Consider the following 10,227-nt stretch of genomic DNA (forward strand, 5'->3'; position numbering starts at 1 on the left):
CCATTCGAGCCCCAACCCCGGGCCTGGCTCCAGGGTGGGGCCCCGGCTGCGCCATGCCGGGCGACGTCGCGGTCCTTGATTTTGTGTGTGTGCTGTGTGATCCTAAAATCAAGGATCACACAGCCTTCAGGTTGAAATCTTGACATACCCTGATACAATAGAAAGAATAGCAAGTGTTTATTGTTGTACAAAGTTTAACCAAAGAGCTGCTGGATCCACTGTACCCCCAAGAAATGAATATAAATCCATTTAAAATGACTCTCTTCCTTCTTTTCCTGTTGATACACTGGCTGCTGTCTTGATCTGAGTATATCTAAGTGAGCAGTGTAGAAATGCAGACCAAAGTCATGCTGGCAGGTCATATATTCGTTTAAAGTTGGCTTGTGGTGCAGATAAAGCAGGAGAGGTCAGGCTGCCAGGAGACCAGTCTGGGCACATTGTGTACACACATACTGATGCCAACATGGTGGACTTCAGGAACTCAGCACAGAGAAGAGGGGAGCAGACAGGGGACTAGTTGTACTTTCTTTGAGCACCTGAAATGGCAGCACACTACAGCTGAGCTAGAGTCAGAATAAAAACAAAATACAGTGCGGTGTAAAAGCCTCCATTACCGTGTGGTTAGGTATCCTCACTAAACCAGGAATGCAGAGGTCTGAGGTCAAAACGTTTTCATGCTGCCTCCACTTAGGCACCATGCTGCTGTGGTTTCTCCAGTTTCCAAAACACTCAGTGCACCATTGCTTTAGAGGTGAGGTGGGGAAACAGTAGATACAGATGGTACAGGCCTTATCGCTCCCTTGTAGTCAGCATGGTTATCCCTATGGGCAAACCTTGAGGAAATGCATGCAATGAGTTGGAAATTTAGGCCTGTCTGAAACAACTGTTCCAGTTAGTTTGGCCGAGCATCTAGCAGGTTGTCTCACTGCCTAATTCCTCCTCCATGACACCGTGAAGCGCTAACTCAGCTAATCCCTCCCCATCCTTGCAAGAAGGTAATTGTCTAACTCTCTCTCAGTCTCCCTCTCTCTCTGATCAGACTGCACTAGTTCCATTGCTGAGACTAAGTTTGAGAAATGTAACATGCTAAAGCCTTTCGTTAATGTGTCTGTCTGGCCCAAATTTAAACGTTGTGTCTTGGATTGATGCAAGAATTTGATTTTTGTGTCACTCTTTATAAGACTTCTTTGAGATGTGACTTTTTAAACACTATTTCCCATTCACCCATACAGACGTTCACTCACACACCAGTGTTATTGCCAGGGCCAGCTTAGAGCTCAGTGTCTTGCCCATGGACACTTCAGCATGTGGACTGAAGAAGCCAGGGACTGAACCACCGATCCTACGTTTGGGGAGCAACCCACGCTACCTCCTCAGCCACAGCTGCCACATTGGTCGCTTTGATTATCTATAGCACACATACACACACAGCTTCTGGCCTCATTCCCACTCAAGGCTGGCCCAAAAAGGACTGTCCTGGCTGGTATGGAGGAGTGAAACCTCTGTGTAGTTCAGCTCAGTGACTTGGCAGCAGAATGACCAAAAACTGTCAGTCTCTCATTGGCAGGTCCAGAAACTTAAAACTCTGAGGGTCACTGACCAGCTCACTTGGACTAGAGGTTACACATGGTTTATAAAAGTCATGTACTACTTATTTCCCTGTGATTTGCAGTCACATGTCACAGTTTGAGTTTCTGTCATCTGAAAGTCCAAAAAAAAAATTAAGAACCCCAAATACCAAAAAAGCACAGTATAAGATCACAGTCATCTCTGTGTGTATGTCTGCCTCAGAGTCTAGCCGCCTATCCCACAATGTGGTGTCCGTACACCAAAATACCAAAATAAAGCAAAGAAATGAGACACCACTTAGCCACTTAGCCAAAAAAATAAACATAAAAAAAATACAGGGACAAGTAAACAGGAAATCACAGCTGAAACAAAGGTTTCACACCAGCCAAGCCCTCGTTGGCCACCAGACACCATTTTGGTCGAATCTAGCCTGGTTTTCAGACAGTAGCCACTGTGAAACCAGATTGTGGACTTGTTTCCTCAAACTGACCCCAGTAATTTTAGTGTTAACTTGCCCCTCAGTGGCACGTGTTTGCACATGGAACAGGGCTTACATTCCACCATCCAAATTGCATCAAGGAAATGAAGCAGGTGCCACCTGGTGTCGCTTCTATGACGCTGCCAGAGCTGAGTTGACTTTGCATGCCATCAAGTTCAACTTCCCACTCAGTATAGCAAGTACAGTGATCACATAATAAAATGGGGCCATGTTGCTCCACTGGGCAACGCGACCCTTGTGGGGCTCGCATACCAGAGCTCCTATAGGTCTGAACACAGAGGTGCTGGGGTTGCGCAGTGGAGTTCCTAGAACCGAGGAGGTGGCCGTGAGGAGGGAGGGCTTGTTTGGCTCAGAGCCAGTGTTCCACAGAGACAACAACATATATCACCACAGGGGAGGCAAAGAGGGAGATGGTGGTATGAGACAGAAGTAGAGAGAGAGATGGAGAAAGCTTGAAAACATGCGGCTGTGAAAGAGGAGAGGAGTGCTCACAAGGCTGCTGGGTTGGCAGGAGGCAAGGAGCCAAGCTGGCTGTTAGAAAGGAGCTGTGCTTGGCCTGATGACAGCAAGGGGGTAGACAGAAGGGCTTTAACCCACATAGGAGATTCGAGGCCACACCTACTGATAGAACACACACTGAACTGTAGAGGACACCCCTTATCAACCCTCCCTGTACATCTGGACGCACAGTGGGAGCCGCACAATGAAAGAGAAATGCAGACATGCTAGTGTGAGAAATGCAGGCCAGCGGTGTTTGTCTGTAGCTTCAATGTCAGCTATTCCTCTGTTTCCTTCCCTTCTTCTATTCTCTCCTATTCTCTTTTCTTCTCTGTCAGCCTCAGTGAATATTGATTCAGCTCTGGGCAGACTGGACTGTAAGTGCTGAGGGGCCTGTGGGACCGGTTCCAAAGATACTGTAAGCACTTTTACTACACGTGGATCGATAGCCTCAGCCCTAGCAATAGCTTTGTTTCTGGCCACAGTAGGCCACAATCCTGCTATCACTGCATGAACTCTAATGGAGGCACAGCAGAGAGAGGCACTTCAGCAAAGCGGCAAGTCCCGGGACTTACAGGGAACCCACCTCTCAAGGACTGGCCAGCAGCCAGGGAGGAGGTTATCGGGGGTCAGGTCTGACTATAAATTCTATCAAAGGCCATTTACTTGGCTCTGGATGCATAGCTGAGCGGACACATTCTGTTGTGTGTGCTAAACATGATTTGTGAGCAATCCCAGCACCTGCTCAAGATTTAGCTGGTTTAACTCCTGTCTGGGTGTGTTTCACACCACATCTTTGGTTGTGGGAGTAATGCATGCAGCAAAACTCAGCTGATGTAGAGGCTGAGCAGCAAAGACAGGCAGGGGGATGACTGTCTTAATTCTGTGGATCCCTTACCATCAAAGTATGTCCCACTGCACTGGAGTTACTGTTTTGTTTTTATACTGAGCTTTCTGTCATCATTAAAGCTTTTTTATTGGTTGGCTTGACAGTTTGTTCACAGCATATCTCAAAAAGTAATGAATGGATTAGGATGAAATTGTTTGGAGAGGTAGGGTATAGTCCACGGAACAATGCATTAGATTTTGATGCTTTCCAGGATATTATCTGGATCAAGTAATTTTTTTAAAGGATTCTTCACCATTATGAGATAGGGCCGATTTCTATAGTTTTGCTTCTAACTACATACAGAATGCCTACAATAGCAAAAATTGCACAGTAACATCCACATCTGGATATTCTAATAATAAAGATCCCGAAGAAAATCACCATTACTGCCATGATGTTCTTCTTGAATAACATGGAACTAATAATGATATAAGTGTGATTCCAAATGCCAGGGGTAGGTTTTCATGGTCAAGGAATCATAGTATTAAGATCACATTATCATGGGAATGTTGCTTAAGGTGTAATGGCATTATGGGGACACTGACCTGCCTTGGTGGAAGTTTGCGCTCTCGGAGTGCTGTATAGTTTCATTTTGCTTTATTTGTTCAGCCTGACATTCTGTTCAGATTAGTGATTTGTGTTTAAGAGACGGGATGTAGTCAAAATCATTTTCAGTCAACATGGACGCTGTGATTTTGGTTGCTAGGAAGAGATGAATCTTTGAATACATTTCTAGGCAAGTCAGAGATCTGGAAGCATCTCAGAGCTCTAGACAAGAATAAGAGGTGGCATTAGTGTCCACCATGTGGATTGACAGAAATTTTAGCCTTTGTATAAATGTTAATATTATTATGATAACTGGTGTAATATACTGTAAGTGCCACAGTAATTATAGAGAGATATGAAGCAACCCAGTCTTATTGTATTTAGCAGAAAAAGTTGTAAAGGTAAAAGAGGGAAGTCACAAGGGGAAAGGGGAGAATCAAGCCAACAAAGGAGAACAGTAAATCATTTCAGTGTGGAGTCCCAGTGTCCTTGTTCTCCTTTAAAGGAGAGTCGACATGATAAGTAGTGGGAAGAGTCTGTAGAGACAGACTATCTGATCCATCATACAAGTCTGGTTTCACAACTGAATCAATATTATAGAACAAGGTCAGAGAGACTTTCTGTGTGTGACAGTGCATGTCTGTCTGATATATCTTGTGCTAATATGACAGTGTGTTCACTGTGTTGATGTATTACTGATATTACACGGCGGTTGTTGCAGCACTGGAAGGTGTTCACGGAGGTGTCGGAGGTGTTCATCCTAGTCCCAGCACTTCTCGGGCTTAAAGGCAACCTGGAGATGACGCTGGCCTCCAGACTTTCCACAGCGGTAAGAAGCATGCGTGTGTGTGTGTGTGTGTGTGTGTGTGTGTGTGTGTGTGTGTGTGTGTGTGTGTGCCTGCGTGCATGCATATTGGTGATGTCTAAGCTGTTATGGATACTTTTTAGCCACCATGAATTACTATGTGCCAGAATAGTATACATTGATTATGCAGTTTTGTATTCCATTAATATATTTTATAAATCATTCTCTCTTTGTATAGCACTGCAAAATTCATTGTCTAATTGTAGACCAGAGAACTGTTTCATGCGTTCCCTCCTCAAAAGTTATCTGATCTGTGTCATAGCCTCGCAGCCCCAGACCTGTTAAGGTGAATTGTTGTTGGGGGTGGCCACATTGTCAAATGTGACCTGGGTTTCAGATGAACTAATGAACTGCAATATCTCTCCCTTTGTTCATTTGTAACATTTTTGTTGATCCTGCCCAGACTACACAAGTTGGTTCACTGTTTAAAGCAGAAATGTTTCAGTTATCAGTCTTCTCTCTGAAGATGGGAATTGTCTCAGACATCCACTGAATGGTGAGCAATGATTTGAACTAAATGCATATGTGTATGTAGTCGTCGGAACTAGTGACTAAAAATAATGAGCTTGCTAATTCCTATAGTGGTTTAGCCAAACCAAAGACCAGACTTGTTGTAACTGACAGACAGTGTAAGACAGTATGTAAAACAAAGAAGTAAATAACATTATGCAAACCAAACTCACATGCGAGCAATGTCTAACCTAAATGTACCATTGTCTCTCATAGTCTCTGGGGTCAATGACCTACAGCAGCAGCATTGCTCACCAGAGGTTAGCATCAGTTTCTATGGTTATGAAGGGGTAAGATAACTAGTCCACTTATTGTTCTTCAGCACATCATTCCAATCCAGACATCTCTTTTTCCACTGGCCGGTGGGAAAAAGGTGACGAAGGTGATTAGCATCACTAGCAGCGGACCACTCATCACAGAAATCTCAACTCATTCACGATGCAGTTAAATCAATCAATACATAAACTGCATTAACAAGAAATAAAGAATTAGTCTGACATTTTTCAAGTCTTGAAACAAGTGAAGACAGGGACAACATTCACCTTCCCAGTGCAGTCTTGTAAAAGCTCCAGTTTCTAAAAGCTTGTCTTCGAATATTTCTGTAAGCTAAACCATCAGGCTCCAAGCTACAACAAATCCACATTTGCCACCAAATTTCCATTTTAGTATTATCAACTAAACTGAGTTTTCATTTACACAAAAACCAGACAAATCCTGCAGGCCGCTCATCACTTGTACTCTACTGTCATTGATCAGTCTAAAGTTTGAGTCAGTAGTAACTACAGCTTAACTTATACATTTAGTGAAACAATTCTGTGAACAGGCATTTTTTGTTAAACTTTTAAGTGTTTTGTGTTACTTTATATTTTGGCTCAGTGTTAATTCAAAGTGCAGGGATAATGGTGCATCAATGTCAAATTGTGAAGTTGATTCAAATATGCACATATGGCACATATGGCTTTGTTCACAATAATGACAACGGATTCCTTAAAAGACATCTCTGTGACATACAAACCATACAACACATGGGATTTTAAATCAAAGATCAAAGATTTGTATTGTCAGTTCACTATATGTGCAGGACATACAGAAAATCAAATTACCACTTCTCTCTCACCTAGTATTGAATGCCATACCTTTTAGGAAACTAAAATAGAATAAATGTAGAGTAAAAATAGAGTAAAAAGAATAGGAAAACTAAGTCAAAGTCATTAGGATGAAACTAAACGGTACAACCTAATGGACAGTGTTCCGCATTCTCACAGCCTGATGGATGAAGCTGTTTGTAAGTCTGGTGGAGTGGGCCTGAAGACTCCAATACCTTCTCCCTGAAGGCAGGAGTCTGAAGTGGGAGTGTGCGGGATGGGAGGTGTCCTCAGCGATGCTGATGGCTCTACGGGTGAGGCGGGTGTTAAAGATGTCCTTGAGGGAAGGCAGAGGGGCACTGATGATCTTGCTGGCTGTTTTCACTATGAGATGCAGGGTCCTTCTGCAGGAGGCAGTACAGGCTCCATACGACACAGTGATGCAACCAGTTATGCCCTGGTAGAAGGAGCACATGACAGGGGTGGGGCATTTTCTCTCCTCAGTTTGTGGAGGAAGTAGAGGCGTGTTTGTGCTTTCTTGGCCAGTGATGTGGTGTTGTTGGTCCAGGAGAAGTCCTCAGAGATGTGAACCCCCAGGAACTTAGTGCTGCTCACTCTCTCCACTACAGCACCATCGATGGTCAGTGGTGGATGCTTTAGAGGTTTTCTCCTGAAGTCCACAATGATCTCTTTTGTCTTCCCCACATTGAGGAAGAGGTTATTGTCCTTACACCACTGGACCAGTTGGCACACCTCACTCCTGTAGAGTTTTAAGACTTAATAGCAGATAGAGTTGCTTTTATTGTTAAGAAGATTAAGAATCCATCATCACAAAGTAGGCCAGAGTGTGGTGCGTGTTCTGAGACATTACTGTTAGCTCCCTGCTGGCTGGCCCCAGCAGGGCCACATCTCCTTCTATGCTGCCATTAATTATGAGAAGATTAAGAGCACTGTAAAGTTCCTAATGTGCTTATTACTGAAAAAATCATATAATCCCTAGTACTGGCTGGTTGTAGGAGGTTTCATTTCACATGACCGTGTTTCCTTTTTTATTTTTTACTTTGGCCTCTTTAACCTTTATGTCTGAATATTTCACAAAAATTAGCTTTGTTTTTTAATGTTTTGATTCTTGTTTATCTAACTAATGGAAATAAGTACTGTAGTTTCTTTCTCAGTTTGTCTTATCCCTCCTCATGTCATTGAGCTTAATTGTTTATACATATTTGAATTAGGATATTTTAGGACAGGACCTGCATACTCCATTCACTTATGATCAGGTTCCAACCTTGTAAACAAGAGATTTTCTTAGTTAACCATCTAAAAATTGAATTATCATCAAAGATGCCTTTGAATCTGAGGGTATTTCAACCTGTCATCCATCTTATGTCATCCATGACTCTGAGTCATCCCTGGTACTGTATGAGCCAAACACAACCAATCGAGAAACCCACATGCAGCCACACACCCAAAGTTTGGCTTTATCATCAGATAACACCAGGCGATGCATCTCTGAATGTCTGATTCCGCCTCTGCGTACTGAATCTGTATCTCTAAAAGCAAATGTTTTCCTGTCTAAATGCTTTTCAGGGCTTATTGTATGAAACAGTGTCTCCTTATCTGAACACCTTCATGGTTTTGAAGACAAAAATTCAGTCTGAAAGCAGCTATGCTAAGCTACAGTGGCTTCAGAAAGTGTTCAGACCCTTTCACTTTTTCCACACATTGTGTTGTAGATTCAGTTTGATGAAGATGAAACTGTCATTTTTGTCCATCAGTCATTAACCCCGTAATGGACAAGTGAAAACATGTTAAGACCTTTTCAAATTTATTAAAACTCTATGTTGAAATCTCTCATTTACAAAATTTTTTATTGTGGGTTATTATCAAAAGCACAGGTATATTAAAAAGTGACTGTATATGCCTCTCTTGGCATACAGAGTTCATTGTGAGTCTGTGATAACCCCTGGTGCTCTGCACAGATGTCTGGCTTTCCTTATCACTCTCCGTAACCCTTCTTATCTGAATTTGAGGTAGTTTTCCCCTCTAAAAGGACAGCATGACTGTAGCAGGGTGTAATCAGGCACATGCTGACATGGTGACGGATGTTTTGTGTGGTTGTAATATACGTTTATGGCAGACACACCGGTTAAAATGATGTACAGTCCTTCACATAATCGTTATGTCAGTCAGGCCTGTGAGTTTCCCCTGTCATGCTGCCAGATACATATATCTGTCAAGTGGGGATGGTGCTAGTTGTGAGTCATTTGAGTGGGACAGAAAAGTCATACACACACACATTCACAGAGCAAACTATTCCAATCTCCCAGTCATTGAGAGTTAAGCTTCAGTCTTTAAACTAAAGATGAATTACTCTGAACAAATTAACATATGCCCAGCCATGGAATGGCTCATTAGCTGCATTAGCTGAGAAAGACAAATGTTAGCATTCATATAGAATCATGTTTCTGGCTACCACCCGAATCCAAATCAAATTTTTACTTAGTGCTTAGCTCTGCCTTAGCCATACTAACCTCTGGGAAAGCTCTCTGTCTCTTTAGATGCTAGATGTTCAAAGTTGAGCAGGTAGTGTACATTTGTTTTAACTGTGGGAAATGATGGTATGTAGGGGGTGCAGAAAGCTATGACACTGAACCAAACAGGAAAGTGGCTGTAAAACTAAAATAACAATTCTTAGACCAGAATTATGCAACACATTAGATAAAGCAATTTGATTATATGTTGATATCGACAAGATAATGAAATATAGGTTTAACTAAACATTTTTTCACTTTGTAAAACAGACTCAACGCCAGAACAAAGTTTTGGGCCACTTTTAGAATAGTGACTAGTTCCAGTTTATTACAGCTTGGATCTTATATCCGTTATGACAGTACTTCGCTTATACTCACCAAGCAAATTGCTGAGATATGAAAACATGGCATTGCTAAAAAGAAACACACTAATCAGATGATTGGATAGGTTAAACAAACTCCCCTGGGTAGCCAAAGTTATTCAGAAGAGAAAACAAAAAAATTGGTAAAATGAATACCCAAACTCAGCCGGCCAGTAATAGAACAACTTTGCTGGGGTGCCTGGTGGACTAGGTCCTGCTCCTTACTACAACAGCTTTATGTTCAACCAAGAACATTGTCATTTCCTCTCTCTCTCTCTCCCTCCCTCTCCCTTAATTTCTTGTCACCTCTCTACCTGGCTACTCAATAAAGGATTTGAAATAAACATTTGGTTTAGTTAGGGGTTAACATTGTGGGTGTGATCACTTTGGTTTTACCAAATAATATGGTCTAGATAATCTTTTCAAACTGTTGGCTTGTTTACAACCTGTGCAATCACCTGACTGCTGGTGGCTCTTACCTTTTGGACATTAAGCAACGTCACCATATTCCTACCTTTTGGACTTTAAGCAAAGTCACCATATTCCTAGATAAGATATGATAAGATAAACCGTTATTAGTCCCACAACGGTCAAGTTGACAGGGCTACAACAGCAAAGGGACAGAAAGCAGGCACTCAATGGAAAAAAAGCAGAAAAAGTAACAGGTGAGATATTATCAATATAGAATATAATAATTTGAGTTGATTTATTCTTTTCTTTCAAGCATGTAAAGACAGTTGATATGTCAACACACATAATTTTACACATATCCAACAAATGCTAATCCAATATCAATTTGCTTATACCTAGTACATGCTTGAATGGAGTAGGAAGAAGTCAGACTTATCCAGTCCTACCCCATGACATCATCTT

General features: G+C 42.1%; 1 protein-coding gene across 1 annotated transcript in view; it reads left to right on the forward strand.

Moving 5' to 3' along the window:
• slc41a1 (solute carrier family 41 member 1) overlaps positions 1 to 10,227 on the forward strand; it is a 35,295-nt gene that overhangs the window by 7,120 nt on the left and 17,948 nt on the right. The window contains exons 3-4 of the mRNA XM_020620562.1: positions 4,723 to 4,830; positions 6,715 to 6,775. Of these exons, the coding sequence (XP_020476218.1) occupies positions 4,723 to 4,830; positions 6,715 to 6,775 (169 nt within the window). The remainder of the gene's footprint in view (positions 1 to 4,722; positions 4,831 to 6,714; positions 6,776 to 10,227) is intronic.

Source organism: Monopterus albus, unplaced genomic scaffold (genome assembly GCF_001952655.1).
Source record: "Monopterus albus unplaced genomic scaffold, M_albus_1.0 scaffold241.1, whole genome shotgun sequence".
Classification (NCBI taxonomy): Eukaryota; Metazoa; Chordata; class Actinopteri; order Synbranchiformes; family Synbranchidae; genus Monopterus; species Monopterus albus.